The 20,461-nt window shown below is 36.7% G+C and overlaps 1 protein-coding gene and 1 pseudogene across 7 annotated transcripts in view; one reads left to right on the top strand and one right to left on the bottom strand.

Moving 5' to 3' along the window:
* Positions 1 to 8,218, bottom strand: part of LOC107666371 (serologically defined colon cancer antigen 8 homolog) — a 35,803-nt pseudogene extending 27,585 nt beyond the window's left edge.
* A 297-nt stretch (positions 8,219 to 8,515) lies between these two features.
* The window catches only part of LOC107666471 (centrosomal protein of 170 kDa-like), a 36,815-nt gene continuing 24,869 nt past the window's right edge, over positions 8,516 to 20,461 (top strand). For all 7 annotated transcript variants that reach the window (XM_016457807.1, XM_016457806.1, XM_016457805.1 and 4 more), the window contains exons 1-3: positions 8,516 to 8,661; positions 16,508 to 16,649; positions 19,026 to 19,115. In XM_016457807.1, the coding sequence (XP_016313293.1) occupies positions 16,545 to 16,649; positions 19,026 to 19,115 (195 nt within the window). In that variant the 5' untranslated portion in view covers positions 8,516 to 8,661; positions 16,508 to 16,544. The remainder of the gene's footprint in view (positions 8,662 to 16,507; positions 16,650 to 19,025; positions 19,116 to 20,461) is intronic.

The raw sequence follows: 20,461 nt of genomic DNA, 5'->3' as shown, positions 1-20,461 counted from the left end.
TAGCGCAGCTCGTCAGTGAACAACGGCTCTGTGTAGTTAATGCTGCTCAATGTGAAAGCACGCAGGTGATGGAGATTTACTGCTGATTACGGAACCGGCTTTACTGATAAGATGCGCGTTAAATATCGCATGCGATTAATCGTGCAGCCCTAATCCAGACATACACATAAAAAAACTGCATCACATCAGTAACTCAAATAGAGGTGTAGACCAAACTAACGCAAAGTCTACAGGATAGTAAATGTACATAAAAAAAAAGCAGGTGTACTAAACTAACAATGCAGGACTACATTCTTCTGCTGCGTAATAACATCAAATACAAGAGTTTGTCTAGACCTGCTGTTGCAAACAATCTATACTCCACAAAAACCATCTGGATCATTTTCATGCACAGTGGTACTTTTCCAAATGTAAACAAATGACTCAAATTATTCACTAATATTTCTGCAACAGCATGCATCTTTATGGTAATTTATAAACAATACATGACCGAGTCTTAATACTTAAGTACCGAATTCCCTTGCGAACAGATGCTGTCCCTCCTCTGCAGCTGTGCAGTGCTGTGGCAGATGCTGTAAAATCTCCTCTTCCTCCAGAGGAATGGAGACCCCAGTGCCATTCAAACCCACTGAGGCTTCAGCACTGCCTACGCTTACCGCTGGGGTAGGACACATCCACGGAGACATGGAAATGGATGGCTTCATTGTCGGCAATCATTCAGTGGGCACAGAAATGCCATAAAGCCCAAACAGGAAATCTAGAGCAGTGATTCCTAACCAGGGGTGCATATACACCACGTTTCAGGGGTTATACAAGTAAGAATTCGATTAAAACTTTTTTTTTTTTTACACTTTATTCATGTCTATAAACCCGTAAAGTATTGTGCATGTGTCAGCATCGTCGGTTTAAGTGGATGAGAATATACAATACAGTTTAAAAGTTGAAGGTTGGTAAGATTGAAAGATTACATTAATTTGATCAAAAATACAGTGAAACTGTTTTATTTATAGTATAGTAAGATTTTGAAATATTACATTACTAAAATGTCATTTATTCCTGTGACAGCAAAGCAGCTATTTCTTCAGTCTTCAGTTTCACATGATCCTTCAGAAATCATTCTAAAATGCTGATTTGCTGCTCAAGTAACATTTCATATTATTTCATATACAGTTTAATATTTTTGTGGAAACTGTGAAGTCTCTTCATGGTTCTTTGATCAACAGAAAGTTCAAAAGAAAAGAACTAGAAATTCTTTGTAACATAAATGTCTTTAGTGTCACTTTTGATTAATTGAATGCATCCTTGCAGAGTAATTTCAAAAAAAATTACTGCCGTCAAACTTTTGAATGGTGGTGTATATATCGGTATTAAAATTATTTGGTTAGAGCACTATCTGGTCTCTAGATGAAATGTATGGTTATATGTACAGCAATTTTCAGCATAGTTTTAATTATTGTAAAATATAAATAAAAATAGGTGCCAGATAAAGTAATTTAACCTGGTTACTACAGACCATTCCTCAGGTCAGTGTGATATACCAACAACTGCAAACTGACAGCACCACTGCAATCACTAGCACAAAAACAGCACAAGGCAGAGACTTTATGAGTGGCAGATGTCAGCACACAAACACCACAGAGAAAATTAAATATGAAAATACAGAACAAATAATGTTGCAGTGCATACTTTTAAAATGTTACACCAATTCCTCTCATGGTTTAACTGAACAAATACTACAAACAAGTAAATGACAGCATAAATGTATTGAATGCAGTGGCCCCGCAAAGTATTTGAACACTTAAGTGATAATTTAAATTCCTGAACATTATATTTCTAACTATATGGCATTTAGAGAGCACAACCCCACTTTTTAAGCAAAACAGTGCTTTTTTAGATATACTATTCAAAATGAAAACAGAAAAATACACTTGTTTCCTTTGAAGCTGTCAAATTGTCACGACTCATAGTTAATGTAATGAACTACAACTGTGGTTACTCTGATTGGACACCTGTGTGAATGTGAGAGGAACAGACTTCATAAATCCACCAAAAATAGTTTTAAACACCAGTTGATTAAAAGTAACTGCAAAAAATGTCTAAAAAAGTTAGTTCTGAGAGAAGCATCTGGCATCATTTGCAGATTACACCTGGTTTAATATTTTGGAACATATGCAATGACATTCACAAATTTTGTGACTTAAGTGTCCATATACTTTTTTGGGGCCACTATATTTTTAGTAGTACAAAAAAACAAATTAAAAGATACAGAATGTTCCTTTGGGCTTTGCTGGCAGTAAGTCTAATTTATAGTAATGAATTGTAAACTGTTAAATTGCACTTAATGGCCATGTAAGTGTCTTACTGTGCCAAAAACATTCTCTCTCATATATAATAATAAGGGTGGGAGGTGTTAAATCTGATCTATTCTTCCTAATCTGGAGCTATAATCTATTTGCTTTCTAATAAAACGGGATTAGTTGAACAAATGTTGCTGAAAAACACTGTTTATTCACTTATCACCTATTCTGGTCTGATTTTCATCAGAGTTTGGGGTGATTTTTGCAAGACGCATATGAAATTCAAAATCCAAAGCTTGAAAGCATACAGACAAGCATTCAACACAAAAGGTGCCACTGATTCATAAGACAACATCTTTGCTGTAATATCTTCAGATAAAATAAAAAAAAACAGTGATAGCTCAATGTAGAGGGTCTGCTTTTGATTTAATTAAATGGTGTGAATTGAATTTAACAACCAAAATATATTTATATTTATGTTTAACGCCAGCTCATTATCATTGCTACGAATACGAGTGAAATGTGCACATATGTGGAAAATGTATAAATGTATGAGAAGCCACATATGCACTACTCACTCCATACTGATTTACAAATAACGTGAATCAGATTAATAATAAAGTTCGAAAGGCGAAAACCTGTCAGAAGTATTAACTGATTTCAACTTTACTCACCACTAAACTGAGTGACGTTATCGAGAGAGACAGCATGTGCCCCTCTCTCCGGCCCTGTTCTCCTGGTGCGTGGTGGACTGTGGCGGTGGCAGCCGGTGGCTAGTGGTGATTTAATAAAGTGCGGGTGCCCTCCTGCCGGTGTGCTGGCACTGCACTGGGGCCAGTGGACGGGCGCAGTGTTGTGGCATGTAATAGGATTAAGGGGGTTACCTGGTGAGGTGCAGTTGGCGCTGGGCGCGGCTTAGCCCCTCAGCCAGGCCGGCTGCCTCCACCCGAGCTCGGCCCTCTGCCCTCTGGGCCTCCTCCAAACGCTGCCGGCAACCGTTCAGTTCCACACCCAACTTCTGTACTTCCTGAACCCCCGTGAGACGGAAGAGAGAGACCAAGCGATAATTCATTTTTGCATTAAAACATGTCCTTACTGTTCGCTGAAACTGAAATTTTTTTGGCACATACAGACTAAATGCCAATTTGTAACAGTAACACTGTAAATTGCAAAACTGGTTAACATATAGTTATTGATTCAAAAAAAAAAAAATCACATTCTCTCCGTATGGTCGATTACGTTTCTCTTACCTGCTTAGCCAGTTCTAGCTGACGTCCCAGTTTGGAGCTGATGTCTCTCACCTCTCTCTCCTTCTCCTCTTTCTTCAGCTGGGCCTGGCTCAACAGAAAACGCAGCTCCGCACACACCTGACACAAGCATACATGCAGCTTAAAGCAAAGTCCAAGTTAAGTTTCAATACTTCTGTCCACTGAAAACTGTTAATTCACATACTAGAAACTGATTCACTGAGGAGATGTTTGCTGCTCCTTTCTATCTGCTCCATAAACTTCTACTAGAGCTGTTGCAGTATTAACTCTATCAGCTTCGCTCGCTAATAATACATTTTTACTGCCATCTAGTGATGAAACATTCTCCATACAAAGATGACTAAACCAATTAACCTACATATCAAGAAAGATCAAATTTGGCATCCAAATAATGTTGAGGTTTCTTTGATTGGCTCTATTGATTTAAGAAAACCTGGGGGATCAACACAAAATCATTTGAAATTCATCAACAGATAAATATCGGGTTCATCATATTGTCAGAAGAGCATTAGGAAAAGAGCAATCCAAATCAGCAAATGTTGTCTGTTGTGGGGAAGGCTTTCACTGGGTTGTACCTTGCTGCTTTCCGTTTCCTGCGCTGTGAGCTTCTTATAAGCTTCCTCCAGCTGGCCATTGAGTGAGTTCCGGTCTCTCTCTCCCCTCTCCAGCAGACCCTCCAATTCAGCCACTCTCTGAGAGAGACCGGTCACCTTACAGTGGAGAACATTACAATTATATTAGCTATATTAGTGATATTAATTAATATTAGCTAATTTTAATATCTTTTAAGTGTGGCTTGAGTGTTTGAATACTTTTTTGGGACCACTGTATAGGACTATTTATACTCAAAAACACAATCACATACATACATGCTGCACACATATTATTGTAGCCCAGTTTGTGCTGATTACAGTGTTATTAAACTTTAGACATTAAAATGTTTGTAAGCAACTGAAAAAAGCACAAATGTCAGGGCACCAAAACACCCTCGGACCCCAGAGGGTTAAACGAGGCCCAAGAAATAACCTGAATATAACTAGAAATAAACTGAAAGTGTTAAGAATACGAAAATTGTTTAAAAAAAAAAAAACTATGAGTTGCATAGTAGCACGAATAAGAAATATTTCAGATTCTGCACTATTTCTAGGTCACTAATCAAATTAGTAAATTAAATAATTAAAGCAAAAAGTGCACTGACTTAAGACATTCTGAAATCTGATTCAATTAAACTTCAAACTGTTGCAGTTAATGAAATTAGTAATGTGATAATGTATTAAATTAGAAAAAAAAAAGAGCAGGCTTGTTGTAATCATTTGTAAGTCACTTTGGATGAAAGCATATTCCAAATTAATAAATAAAAAGGTAAATGCAAAAACATAATAAGTAGACCATTTTTTTTAACACTTCAGGTTTTCTTCTTTTTAGTTTGGTTTAAACTTGAAGCTTCTCTTCAATTCTGATATTTAGTTAACAATATTGCAGAATCTGATTTGGCTATTTTTTTGTGTGCCATAATTAAAATGACACTAGAGGGCAGCATATACTAGCTTTGTCGAAACATTCCAATCCTTTTGAACAAAGACAGTCATAATATTCAGTTCAATAAAATATATGAGCCTACATGCAAATTAAGAAAACATTTCTTATTATGGTAAGCAACTAACAGTCTGGGCGAGCTCTTCTTTCTCTTTCTTGCTCTCTAAACGCACTGCCTCCCTGGCCTGGGAGATCTTCTCCTGTTCAGATGCCTTCTCTCTTTCCAGCCTCTCCCTCTGTCTAGTCAGCTCATTGTGGAAGTGCTCACACTGCACCAACGCCTGCAGGTGCACAGGGACAGACCAGAGGTCAAGATCAATGAGTATACCTATCTCTTTAATCTCATGCAAAACAGTAAAATTCATATTCAAATCAGTGGAGTTGGCACATACTCTTGTCTTCTCCAGGTTTGCCTCTTCTGCCATCTCCACCGCCTGTTTGACCTGCTGATAGGCGGCCCACTCTCTCTGCTGGGCCTCAGTCTGACTGGCTCTCAGAGAGCAGAGCACAGTCGTCAGCTCATCCCGCTCTCTAACAAAGACACAAACACAAGCATCTCATCAGGTTACTGAAAGCAGGCATTGATCTAACACATAATCAGGACAGCAGCTGATTAGCTTCATGACCAGTCGAGACTCCTTTCAACCTTGCTGTGAGGAACAATAATTGACTGAATACACACAGAGATCAATTAAATTGGTCAAAGGAGCCTAACAGTGTTAATTAACCAGAGGTTTTGCTCCAAGGTAGTTACAACATCAATATCTCTCATGTGAAGTTATTCAGTATACGTAAAAAAATAAATAAAGTAAATCAGTTTTACAAAAAAAAATAGTGGACTGAAACTAACATATATTTGGATAATTAATCTGTAAATAATTGTTACAATTTTTGATACAAAGATTGATAATATTGATACAAAAATGGTCAGTTTGTGCTTGATAGAGACACTTCAGCTGCTCCTTAGACAAAGAGATGGAAATTACAATTTTAGTGCACATTGAGTCCATTTATTGATGTCACATTTTCAGCTACATGAATGTTTAACCACAAATACCATTTCTTTCTTCCATTTGTGGTCCTCAGCTTGATTAATGGAGTCAAGTTTTTGCTTTGAAGTCTTTTCTGGTGTGCGCTCCATATTTAACTGAAAATGAATAAAATTACTCATTATAGTCCCACATTTGCCATTTCTGTCAGCACCATATCTAAAGGCCTCATGGATACATACTGTGCTGGCTACAAATGTGTATTCTTTAAGAGTTTCTTCAACTGCCTTTGCTTTCAGCTCCTCGTGTAGTTTCTCATTCTCCACAATCACCACTCTCACTCTCTGTTTCATTCCAAGAAGTTCATCCTTTAGAGAGGAAACAACACAATCAGTACAAACACATGAACAATTACAACTACAGTCAAATTGCAACAAAATTCCCATCACATGACCAGTTGAATACTACTCGCTTTATCTGGGGAAACCCCCATTATCAAACTCATAGAATGCCTCAGACAATAAATTCACTGATAATATCTTGTGTTAATTAACAGGACTGAGACTGACCTTGCAGAACTTGACCTCAGCCTCCAGGTGTTGAATGTACTCAGACTGATTGTGGATGATGGGAACCAAGTCGTGAACACCAGGCAAACTGCTATTGCCCTCGTCTGTGGCTCTTTGCTAGACAGCACAATTATATCGTTTCAATTAATATTGTGTAAACTTTTAAGTAAGAGCAATAAACCTATTGAGCAAAAGTGAATGGTTCTCACTACATATTATAATTACTATATTACCATAAATTAATATTATAAAGTATGGTGCATTAAAATGTTCACTAAAAAATAAGAGTGTACTTGCACATTTAAACTTATTAATGGTTAATTATCTTTGATGTTAAATATTTTGTTTTGAAGTGAATATTTTAATTTAATTGGAATGTAAAATATCAATTAAAATGTCATATATATAAAGAAATTAAATGTGAATGTTTTTAAATTATTAAACTATACATGTTCACAGTTCTATGATGTTTTTTAGTAAATTTATATATATTTTTTTTATTTTTAAATTATTCGTTTTAAGTTAAATTTTTATGATTACAATAAAAACAAGCTTTTCATCAAATTGCAACCTCTATTTTGGGAAGCCCTGATTTAATTGCAGTACCTTTCCAGTTAATTTCCTCTTGGAAGGAGAAGGGGATGCAACATTTGCATCTTTGGACTGCTTTTGAAGTAAGGAACGCAGCTGACTGACTGAAAAAAAAACAAACACATAAATAAACAAAAAAAATCATTTGCACAAATAAGGCTACTCATCCAGAAGATGTCTGCATGTACTGCATTTTAATACACAACTACAATTATCAGGATGCAACTCAATCCTGCATTATAATGATTTGTCAGAATAGCATGCTTCCTGCATGATCTGTACCTGCTTCACTCTGTTGAACTGGTATAGGAGGGTTTTGCAGCAGAGGGCTGAGCTTCTCCTGCTGCTGCTTTGGTTCTGAACACTCAGAGTCAGAGGCAGAACTGTGGCTGGCCAGCATGCTGGAGAGGTGCTGGATACTGCGGTTGGCTCGCTCTGAAACATTGACATCATACAACAAATACATTGATTTTAGTACATAATATTAATATGACATACCCTGACTTGAGTATTGTATAGTTTATCACATATGTACTGTATTAACAAGTTTAAATATTTACTAATTGTGTTGTTTTCTGTGGTTTAGCACGTTTCACAAAAAATCTTGTTGATCTTGTTGCAAGAGCAAGCGTTCACAATGAATAATACTCTATCAGAGGCTCACTTTAAGTGGTTAATACTTTGGTTTTCTGTCATATTATTTTCATTATTACAGTTTTGTAGACAGCAACAGTGGGCTGAATCATCTTTTCAATGTTAAAACCATCACCTCTTAATGTCTTCTGCAATGCTCCTAATTCCTCCTCCTCGTCAGAGTCCAAGGACGGTTTCATTATTGCTTTAAACACGTAACTAAACCAAAAAGGTTTGTAAATATAGCGCACAATTTCTCTGGCTCACTGTTACTGAAAGTGTTGTAGTGCCAACGACGTCCAAAAAGACGTCAACGGTTGCATGGCAGAGGTGCACTTCCGTAAACCGCGCAAAGGCAACCGGAAACTGTAGTTTTTACAGTATCAAATAGCTAGGGCAGAGTGAGTAAAAAACTACAAGACGCGCATTTCCGATATTCACAATAGTGTTGGACTGAACGTTTACTGTTTAAAAACACTGATTATTGTAAACATAATATTTGCGCCCAAATCTCATTCTAAAAAAGTAAATAAAAGAAGTAATCTATAAAATATTTTAAGTACCAGTCATGTACGAGGACACGCCCACCGGACTGTGTTGGAACTGCAAATGCTGTCCTACTTGCCTGATTCCAGGCTGCCGTATGTCGCCGCTATTTGCTGCTGAGCAACTGAGGCAAATAGGAGACGTGGGGATACACACTGGGCTGGGCTACGAAAACCGTTTAGCTGCTGCATTGAAGCCAGAGATAAAACTGACAGCGAAAAGAAGAGCAAGGGTGAGTGAACATTCTTATAAAGATTCCGTTTTATATTTAGTGCACGTAACAATAAGGCATTTATAATAACGCTCGCGTGTGAATGCATTTGCTCGTGTTAAACGTATTTTCCCATAAGGCTGTGGTGTAAAGAATTCACGCTTTTCCTATGATCTGATCTGATCGTGTGGTCAGGATACCGTATATGAAACAGCAGGACACAGCTAGCCAGTTCGATCATATTGAATGAATACACACTAGCAAGAGCACCGCCTGTATTCATGAGGTTTATGTAGTAACGTTGTGCGTCCTAACGCTAGCGTTACTTCAATGATATTCTAATCTAATCTTGATTTATGTATTAAATGTAATAGTGAGTTTGACTATATGCACGAAGAGGACATAAGCACTGGTCACCGGTTTGCCCGAACGCATGGCATCTTGCTCAGTATCGTAAAATTTCGAAAAAAAATGCTCTCGATCGCAGCGAATCATTAAAAGCAACAATATTTCAGTACAATAAGTCGGATGTGTAGGAGATGTGCTTGATTTGCCTGGTACTGGTGCACACTGTGAAGAGCACTGCGCAGAATCCTTTGTTTTGACAAAGGCTCTTGTTTTGTTCTGCTACACCTGGCCTACATGTATTTTGATTGCAGTATTAATGACACTTTTCATCAATGCGACATTTTTATACCTTGTTATTAAATGTTTGCTATCTGTAGTTTTAGAGGAAAAACAGTATAGTGTCAAAATAGCCGATCTCCTTGACAGTGAATTGTCCTGTGTAATAGGGTTTGTTACTAAACTGAAATAATAGTTGAAAAGGGGGGTTCTGTATTAATTATTACTTCTTCAGAGTTAATTTTAAGCCCGTTATTAGAATATAAACCTAAAACTGCATATAGAGTCTGTGTCTCAAAACCTACAGTAGTAAGTTCAGCTGCCTACCTAGACAGCATTTTTGGGTATCATGTTGACATTTAATGTCTATAAATGTGAGCATATCAGTTATTTGAACTCCTCTAGAGAGCAGGTTAAACTAATGGCTGTTTTCTTTGCAGTCTCCACCTCTTTCTGCAGGACCGAAGTTGAATGGCTTCAGTTTGACCCTGTTTTTTAAAATATCATCGTAATAATAATTGATTTGGCACATGTACCTTTTTCTAAACTGCTGTAAGTTTTTGATTTTTTTTTTTTAATAATTTAGCCACCCATACTTAATTTCAATATCAAATAATTTAGTGTCAAACCGTGACAACCTAAATTATGCAAAAAACAAGTAATGTGCAGGGTGTGTTTATTTTTACCCTTGTCGTCTTTTTTGGGTGTAACTGTTACTGCTTTGCACGTTTCCTCTAGTGTATTTTGATTGACTAATCTGTACTTTTCTCTCAGTATTTCAATCTAGGTTATGAATCGGCTGTTTGTTTATACATGTTGTGTCCAGACCCTTTTTAATGCATCTTTTTTGGGTTCCAAAATGCTAAATTATTACTTTATTGTCACAGTATGTGGCAGGTTTTTGTTTTGTTTTTTTTAAACGGCCTTTTCATTATTTCTTCTCTAATTATTTCTTCTCACAAAAACAAAGAAAAAACAGATAATTGAATGGAATGAATTTAAAGGGGTCATATGATGCGATTTCAATTTTTCCTTTCTATTATGTCCCCACTGGATGCAACAAATGCCTCGTTTGTAATGGGTTTTAATGTTTTCGTCTCGTCGCTCCGGCTGGGACGCGGCATCAACAGTATGTGAGGAGCGTAACATTTCCGTCTCACGCTTGAGGAATTCGGCCAATCACAATGCATTGGATAGCTGGCCAATCACAGCACACCTCGCTTTTTCAGAACGATGAGCTTTGTAAAAATCGACGCGTTTCAGAAAGGCGGGGCATAGAGGAGAAACAATAATGTACAGTATGTGGAAAATAATGTGTTTTTTGAACTTTAAACCGCATAAACACATTTCATTACACCAAATACACAAAATAATGTTCTTTTTAGCAGCATCATATGACCCCTTTAATACTATTCTGGTATCTTTTATGGCTCATGAGACATCATATGTTGTCTGGTCCTTAGTTTAGATGTTCTAAAAGAGAAAATGCAACAACTATCCTAGACCCAGACCAAAACATACCCTACACTGAGTCTGGGGCTTTCACAAGAAAATCTCTCTTTTGTGAACCCTGGGCCCCAAATCATTAATTATTCATAAGTTAGCATCACTTCCTTAGTTGGATCATGTTGACTGACCAATCCAGTCAGCTTCCTGTTGTGAAACGGAAGTACCAAGTGAATGTGGATTCACAAAGAAGCCACAAAGAATCACATGCTCACAGTCCATTAGTTACAAAAACAGTATTATCTGAGAAATTACTATATGTGACCTGGAATGTCATAAGAGTCATTGTTTTGAAATTGAGATTTATACACCATCTGAAAGCTGAATAAATAAGCTTTCCATTCATGTATTTGTGACCCATACAATGTTTTTTTGGCTATTGCTAAAAATATACCCAAGCGACTTAAGACTGGTTTTGTGGTCCAGGGTCACATATAAGCAAGAATTTGCCAGCATAAGCCCTACAAAAAGATGCATGTGTATTTTCGAAGCTTAATAATAATTACATTTTTTTCTTGGCTCTTCTCCTGTCAGCGTCGTATTGCAAATGCATATAAATGGCAGTCTGTGTTTGATGATCAGACTATTGGGTCATTTCAGGCCAATCTGGATTCTCTATGCCCACTGGCTAGCTTAATCCTGCTCTTTAGTTCTGACCTATATTTGTGATCCATTATTTGTCCCCCGTTTATATTTGGTCTGCTGATTGTAACTGGTAACTGAAGTGCATGCAATAGGTGTATAATGGCAGTCAGAATAAACGCTTATTGATGACTTGCTGAACACACAGTTCTCTTCATTCATGTTCATAACGTCACAATGTTATAAAGATTTCAAACATGAAAATTTAATTTTCCATGAAAATTAAGCAGCACAACTGTTTTCAGTGTTGACAAGAAATGTTTCTTGAGCAGCAAATCAGCATATTATGTGACACTGGACTGGAGTAATGATGCTAAAAATTCAGCTTTGCCATCACAATAATTAATTCTATTTTAAATTATATGAAATTATGAAAAATATCTATTTTTTATTATTATTTAAGAAAGACTTCTTCAAAAACAAAAAAAATCTTACCAACCTCAAAGTTTTCAGCGGCTGTACATGATATATGATAAATAGCTCTTTTTTGTTCAGAAGTAGTCTTTCTTTGAAAATTATGAGCATCTGAACATGTAGCAGAAATTCCCTTTGGTCAGAAACATTTACTGGTTGTTGATTTGCATAAGTAGGTCTGTTGGGTCAAGTGTGTCATTATGCATGTTTATTACCACCCAACGGACACATTTTGTTGTGTCTGATAAGGTCTAGTCACAAGTGTATTAGATTTGGATTAATGATGGATCTTTCTTCCTGCTGCCACATGCTGATGATGTAAATGAGATGTCTGCTTCTCATGGCCATATGGTACTTTTACAGCATCCCCAGATTTGCTCTCTTAGCGTGTTTTACTGCTTTGGTCTCCTTGTATGTGCAGAGATAGGGCCGTAGATATGAATTAAAGTGAATTTGTTTACGTTTCATTATTTTTTTTAAAGAGACTGAACTCTTCTCATCTTCTGTATAATTTATGTAATAGTTTAGTTTGTGGATTTGTAAGAACAATATAGTAGCATGTAAATAAATAATGCCATTGTGGAGTATCACGATAGTACAACACCTATAATGTTTTTTTGATATGTATATATTTTAGTTTTAGTATATTTAGCGGTGTTATTTTAATTACTGTGTTGACAGTGTGCTGCTTTAGCTGTTCAGGTGCAATCGCATTCACATGTACTGTTGCTCTGCAAAATTTTGCAGACAAGACACTATATCTATTTCATTCCAGTGCAGACATCAACTTGAATTATCTGAATGAAAGTCCGGCCATTGTTCATTCATGTCAAGCCCACTCACTGTATTCATCTCAAGCACTGAGATGGTCTGTGGATCAATTTCTCTCCCAGCATTAGCATATAGATATGCGGTATACTTTCTGGTGACTAGTCAAAAGTGTAGTCAGATGTCTTCCCAGGTTTGAGACAGAAGGCTCAGATGCCCTCAGGCTTGTTGTTGCAGCATCTGTTTCTGGAAATAAGAATCAATTTTTTGATAATGCAAACAAAGTGCTTTGTGAAAGGAACAGAATGATGGAGATTTAAATTCTGAGTGTGGTTTCTACCGATGAGTTAGATATAAGCAATGAACTGGGACTAATTATTTAACAGTGTGTGATGCCTCAGTGATTTTACCTCTCTCAAGAGATACTGACGATAGCAGTGAGGACATTGACTTTATCACTCACCCACCAGTGTTCATTGGCCTCACAACATCATGTTACCTTCAAGGACCTTCACTTGGCATTCATAGACCTGAGTACTTCACTGTATTGTGGAACGTTGTATTTTCTTAAAGAGCAACGTATATGTTACACTGCATCTGCTGTACCTAATCCCTGTCTTTCATGAAGTGTTAATTTGAAAGGGATAGTTCACGTTCACATAAATTGCATTGGTGTATAAATCGCATTTTATTATTATATTCAGAAATAATGTAAAATACCAACCAATAAAATTAACATCTATAAACATTATAGACATAAACATATATTTTAGTTCCCCTCACTTTACAACAAATTAAATTTAAGTACATTTAAGTTAAATACATGCTATGCATAAACGAATGTATTAAAAATGAAACTGAAACTATTTGTGTGTGGGACATGAGCTATACAAATAAACTTGGGCCTATGTAGGCTCACTCTCTTTCTCGGGATGAATACAAATGTGTGTTTTGCATGATTTGTTAATTGCATTATCACTCTCAGATAAAAAGGTCCAAAACCTGTCACTGGGGTGGTGCCTTTTCAAAAGGTATAGGGCCTACCTTTGTGCAATATTTACCTCTAAAAGGTGCATATTAGTACCTTAAATGTACATATTAATACCTAACGTATACATATTAGTACCTAAATGGTACATATTAGTACTTTTTAAAAGGGTATCACCCCAGTGACAGCTTTTGTTCTGTGCTTTTTTTTTTCTGAAATTATGTAAGTTGATTTGGAATATACATCGCAGAAGCATTTTTCAGGTGACAATAAACGTAACTTGCATTCTGACAAATATGGTAATAAAAGTGGAAAGTGGGGATGTGTGCTGTCAGGCTCCAAAAATGATATAAAACTGTTCCATTCAACTTGTGCCTTATATTTCAAGTTTTATAAAGCCATGCAGTAGTTTTGTGTACGGTACTAAGTGAAATTTACATATATTTAGATAAGTTTGATGTTAAACCTGCCACAACACATCTGTATTTACCGTTATTAAATATATGTGATTGCAAATGGAAAGATTTTTAGCTAATAAAGTCTTTCATTTCAGAAGTCATACATGTTTGAAATTACATGAAGGTCAATAAATAGCAAAATTTTAATGTTGAAATTGACTGTTCCTTTAGGAGTGTCTGTTTACTGGGCTGCAGATAGACAGCAGAGATGGATCAGGCTAGTACTCATGGGTCATGATATGAGGTCATGTGGATTAAGGAGGACACTTACAGGGTTGTGTCATCATCTGGCTGGAGATCTCATTAGATGGGTGTAGACTTCATGCAGAAAGTCAAGCAAGAGCTTCATATATGAGAAACAGCAGTCTGAAATGAACAGGTTTTACTATTATGCGTAGTACAGAAAAACATCCCAATCTGACACATTTTAGTTGTTCCTATTGGAACATAGCATTAAGATTGAAGCTTATAAAAAATGGGGTTTTCCCGTTTATACTGCTTATCTATTCCAGAGTGAATCAGTTCCTTATTCCTCATGAATAAGATGACAGAGATTCAGAAATGAGAAGCTTTAGCCACACTTCCTGTTCCTTGCAAACACACTCAGTCAACCCAAAACAATCCATCTCTTCAGACACTGAGGCAGGAGGATGCACTCACAGCCAGCATAGTGAAATCACCCTTTCACCCACTAAAAACACCATATGTTACTCGGTTTGGAAGAAGAGGGGGAGCTTTGGGGGCCACAAAACTGCTTTAGTAGAAAGTGATGTGTCTATTCATGATATCTTAAGCATGCTTGTGCCTTTAAGAAGGTGAAGCTCACTCCAAGAGTAAAGTCGGAAGATTTGTCGTCTCGCTTTAAGCTTTTAAATAAAGCCATACAGGGATTGTGATGGGTTTGAAGATTGAGGTCTGTCAGAAATGCATGTGTTCATTAGAAGGTACTGACGACCAACATTCTCCAGCTTCCAAAGCACTTTCATGTCTTATTAAAAGAGAGGTTTACATCGCACCACATCAGGCCGCCTCTGCCACGTTGTGCTTATTCCTGAATTCCGTGGGTAGTTGACGGGTATAAAGGTTTTCCTGTGGTTGCTCGACTAAAGCCTGTGTTCCAGAAAAGAGAAAACCCAGCTGCTAGTATTCAGCTATTCATTGCAAGCTGCTCCCAAGATATAATCTATCTAGGTTGAGAAGGACTTCTCTGAACTTATTCCTGTCAGACACATTGTCCCAAACCTACAGCCAATATCACACCTCTGTTGCTAAATAAAAGTTCTCACAGGAAGAAGTTTTAGAACTTATGTAGTACTGGCTCTATAGTTTTAAAAAAATATTATTATTTATTATTTAAATAATATTATTTAGATTTTCTTAGAAAGTTTAACTTAGAAAGTTAAATTATGTAAATTAATAGTATCATATTGCCATCATAATAAATGCATTTCATGCATTTTTTGTTTCTGAATCTACTTTACATCCATAAGTGGACCTTTAGAATTTGTAAGTAGAGGTTGGCTATATTGTATTTCATTGAGTGGATATTGTGTTCCAGCTCCTCAAGCAGCATAATCATAGTGCACTCTCAGCAAATATGGGGCCCATATATCAAAACGGCACCCATTATTGGTCAAGATGTTGTCATAGCGATATGCTAATAAAAAGGGCTTTCACACTATCCAATGTGAAGTAGCCCTAGCTGCTTGTGAGTGCTAGTCATGAGGGTCTTCCATGAGAAAGAGTCATGCTCACTACAATAATTACAGTTATATAGAGACTTGTTATTGTAGGTCAGATGCCTTTTTTTATCCATCTGTATCTGTTTGAGGTTGCACATTGCTGTAAATAATTTACAGACTACACAGCCAACAACCATCATTTTTTATATCATATACCATTGAAATACCATGTTTTTGGGAATATCCCATGTTGTGCCTTTGAGTAAAAAAATAAGAGGTTGAGGAGTTGCACTGGGTCACCTAGAAGAGGCATGTGGGTTTGTATGTCAGGAGGATACATTAAATTCCTCTTCCCAGACCATTTGCAGCTGTAGCTTAGAGCAGCTGAATGTGACCTCCTTTTCATAAAAAGGGAAAAAAATCCCACAGCCCAGTAGGGTGTGCAGCCAAGTTGCCTACATCACTTCCTGCCGCATCTGGCAATGATCATAGGCGGCGAGGGAGGAGGGAAGTGTCCCAGGCCTCTGTAGTCAGCATGCAGCAGATTTTAGCGCGGTCTAACGGATCCCTCTCTGTCTCTCTCCACCCACATTCCACTGTCGGTTCAAATTTAAACATCTTAGTGGGACAAACATGATCTCTTTATAAAAGTTCACTATTCATTTATTTATTTTAATAAAACGTATGTTTTGTAAACGTTGAATAAAAGTTAATGTTGAGTGAGAAATGGAATGTCACTGATACAGTTTTTCATAAATGTCTCTGTGTCTTTATCCATCCATCAGGATGACGTAGGGACTGAGGCTGGAGGAGAGTGCAGAGATGAGCCTCACTTCCTGGTTCCTCGTGAGCGGCGGGGGTACGCGGCACCGGCTGCCCCGTGAGATGATCTTTGTGGGCCGTGATGACTGCGAGCTTATGCTACAGGTCAGGAAGGGTGTCTCTCAGTTTCAAAACTGAAAAATCTTCTTCGTTTGATTTGATATAAAGCGGAAATAAATAAAATATAAGTATAAAAATTAGATGGAAAAACTTAAACTAAAAAAATTTGAAGTGATGCTATGTCAACTTAATGACTTACAAAAATTACTAAAACTGAAATAAAAATAAATTATAGATAAACAGAAATATTTAAAAAACAAATAAAAATGATAAGCACGTAAAATTATTAAAAATGAAAATTGAAAGTTTAACAATAAAAGCTCATTTGAAATATTAATATATATTATAATACTACCCTGACTCTTTTATGAACATGTTAAATCAAAAGTCTCTATTTAGGTGAAGTGAGTATTTTTGTACTATTAGCATCACAAAGAATGAAAGTTTTCAAACTTGTAGTCCTGTCTCAAACTTAAAATATTTATCATGATTTCCACAAAAATATTAAGCAGCACAACTGTTTTCAACATTGATAATAATAAGAAGTGTTTCTTGAGCGCCAAATCAGCATATTAGAATGATTTCTGAAGGATCATGTGACACTGAAGACTGGAGTAATGATGCTGAAAATTCAGCTTTGCATCACAGAAATAAATAAAATTTTAAAGACAGTAATTTTAAATTGTAAACATATTTAACATTTCTGATTTTACTATATTTTTGATTAAAAAGATACTATAATACAGCCTGAAGCATAAAAGACTTCTTTTAAAAACTTTTAAAAAGTGTATTAACCCCAAACTTGACACTAGTGTATTTCACAAGTTTTCTGTAATGATGATAGGAAGGATGGAGAAAGATTAATCCATGCCCAGGAGGAAAGTTGAGTTCCTGCTAAGTGGCATGACTGTTACTATCTACACAGCATCAGTACACACGTGTTAGTCATGCAACTTTATTAATAGAAAGTGGGGCGAACAGCTCATGGGGTACTTTTAGATGTACTACAGTGTTGAACTACAAGAGCAGAGACTGTAATGCCAAACATTACAGGGGAGAGAGTGCCAGTCACGTCATTAGAGAGCTGAGTAACTCAGTCCAACCCCAAAACAAACTTGACATATCACAACACAAACGCAGATGTAATATCAGCCGCTTGAGGGAAAGCTGTGTACTGTGTATCTCATAGAATCATTAGCAACCGCACGAAACAGCCTAGCAACCACATAACAACAAACCTCTCACAACACCTTAGTAACTAACTACATAGCAGGTTTAAGTTGAAATGGCCTTTTGAGGTCTGAGGAAACATTTAGTTCAGAAGTCTTTAATGGAAATGAATTCTTTGCATCTCAAAGCAATAACAAAATGCCTTTTCTCAAATCCAATTACCGGTACTTTACGAATACTATGCTCATAGAGCGTTTAAAATGGTGAGTATATGGAACTCTAGAGAACAAACTGACTCTGGGGTTTCAAGTGTTCAAATACTAGTCTCTGGTAGACATAAACAAAGGCTTTGTTTGGTTAGGAAACCCCCGTTTCCCTCTTTGACCCATCCATGTTGGGGTCAGGCATAAATCAAACTCAGTCTGGTCATGTGATTGTGTTACAGTACGTTTAGTGGTCACATGGTTTGTCTCAAAATAGATTGGTAATGTATTAGAACTGAACTGAGGATGAGTTCACTTTTAAAATACTAGAGCCACTTTGCTCACGTACACTCATTTTAGGTGCTTTATCATCAGCACATGCATGTTTTATACTGAAAAATTCTAGATTTGCATTCATTTGCTCATTTTAATGTTTATTTCATGAGCAACTTGTCATTACAATGTCTGCAAACAATGTCTTTTGGAGGTTGGCCTTTTCTCTGCCATCATCACATGAAGATACAATAGCTGAAAATGAATTAGAACATTTAGCATTAAATAGTTACCATTGTTTGTTGAATTTTCATGACCAAAATCCAGTAATTTCAACAGGAATCCACACAATCAGGAATTCTGCTTGAACATCTTCAAGTTGGTCACTCAGATTCACCGCACTGACCAACAGAAAGCTGTTTGTTTGGTTTTATAGTTACTTCTGTGTGAGCTGTGCTTCATACATCACTATGTTTTTGACAGCAGACAATGGACTTTTTTGTTCACGAAATTTCACTAATGTGACTTCAACTTGAGCTCACAGCCAATCTTCAGTACTTGCATGAGAGATTGTTTCTTATCAGATGCTTGTCAGTTTTGGTATGTTGCACTTGTAAGATATGTCACCTTCAAATTCTGTCATTGCTACGAGGTAAAATACTTCTGTGACTGCATATAAACTAGCTTCCAAAAAGAACAAATCCATGAAGTGATAATGCTCAGCGAAAACTCTCTCTGGTTCGTAACTCTTGCTTTTATCTGTGTGTGATTGCAGTCTCGCAGTGTAGACAAGCAGCACGCTGTCATCAACTATGAGTCCAGCAGTGATCAACACAAAGTGAAGGATCTGGGAAGCCTGAATGGGGTGAGTAAGAGGGAAGATAATGGAGTGGTACATTTCTGATAAATGAATGCCACTGATTTTAAAGCAACAAATTTGATTTGATTTGAATTTTACCAGGCCGCCATTTTAACTGTGCATTCTACATGTCACTCCTTCATGTCACGCTTTACAGTCTTTCTTCTGAAATAATACAATTATTTCAGTTTAAATCAATCATGCCCATTTACTTATTGAGTCAGTGTGTAATATGCAAGATAATGTACAGTCAGCCAGTCATTACTGTAAAAAAATAAAGGCTAGATTCTTTAAAATTAGACTTGTCATTTCCATTTTATATATATTCAGACTCTTATTGAATCTTGACGCAGATTTGTGTGCCCCTTACTCAAATGCAAACTTTCCTTCATACTTGGTTCTTTTACTATGTGGTAAATCTAAACCTTAGTAATATATTGAGGTGCAGTCTGCTTTTCCTGAGTCCGTGCTCTTGTTTGTGTTAAATGATGTCCTTCTTTTTGTGGTCAGTATAAACTCTATGACTAAATGAGAACTCATGGGGCCGCTCACACAAATGACAACCTCTTCCTGTTGAGTCATGCTTAAGAATTCCTCTTCCTGTCCTGCTTTGGCAGTAAATTACTATTATAGCATGTGCAGCATATTATCCACCTTTTTTTTTTTTTTTTTTTAGCAGTTTCAGTGCCATTTACACTTCTCATGTTGACCAGGAATCAGTTTTCAACAAAACCACCTACAACAAGTCCAGACATTATATGAAACTACCGTACTCCTCTAGTTAAAGTTGGCACATGTTGAAAACACCGAAGAGCCTGCACAAATTTCCCAGCTGTGACCCCACATTCCAGCAAAAATTAAGGTCTTTGGATGTTGCAGGAAGGACAGAGGAGGAGATTGATGCAGCTTTTCAAGGGAAATTTTAAACTTGAATGCTTTAGAAAGTGCTTTGTCAGTATGATTTGCTCCCCTTCTTTGTTGGGCTTTGCAGGAAGTGGCTGATATTTGAGACGGAGCTGACCTTAAAGCACATTATTATCACCCTGAATGTTTTCAGACTTTGTGAGGTGACTTTCACTGTAGTAGGGATCTGTAAACCATTTGTGCACTGAACTTTTGAAGTTGAACTCATTAAATATGCAGATGTCTTGCTGCCTTAATGAATGGCAGGTTAATGGAATGTAGTGTGTGTATGGTGCTCCTCAGGTATAGCTACAATCTGATGGAGATTTTGATCAGATCAAGGAGATTTTGAGAGTAAACCAATAGCATGTTGTTGTTATTCAATTTCTAAGATTATTAAGTAGTTTTTTTTTTTAAAAGCCCAGATTCAGGGGATATTGACTTGTTGA

The sequence above is a fragment of the Sinocyclocheilus anshuiensis genome, unplaced genomic scaffold (genome assembly GCF_001515605.1).
Source record: "Sinocyclocheilus anshuiensis isolate Anshui unplaced genomic scaffold, SAMN03320099.WGS_v1.1 scaffold63, whole genome shotgun sequence".
NCBI lineage: Eukaryota > Metazoa > Chordata > Actinopteri > Cypriniformes > Cyprinidae > Sinocyclocheilus > Sinocyclocheilus anshuiensis.
This window is presented reverse-complemented; position numbering and strand designations above follow the sequence as displayed.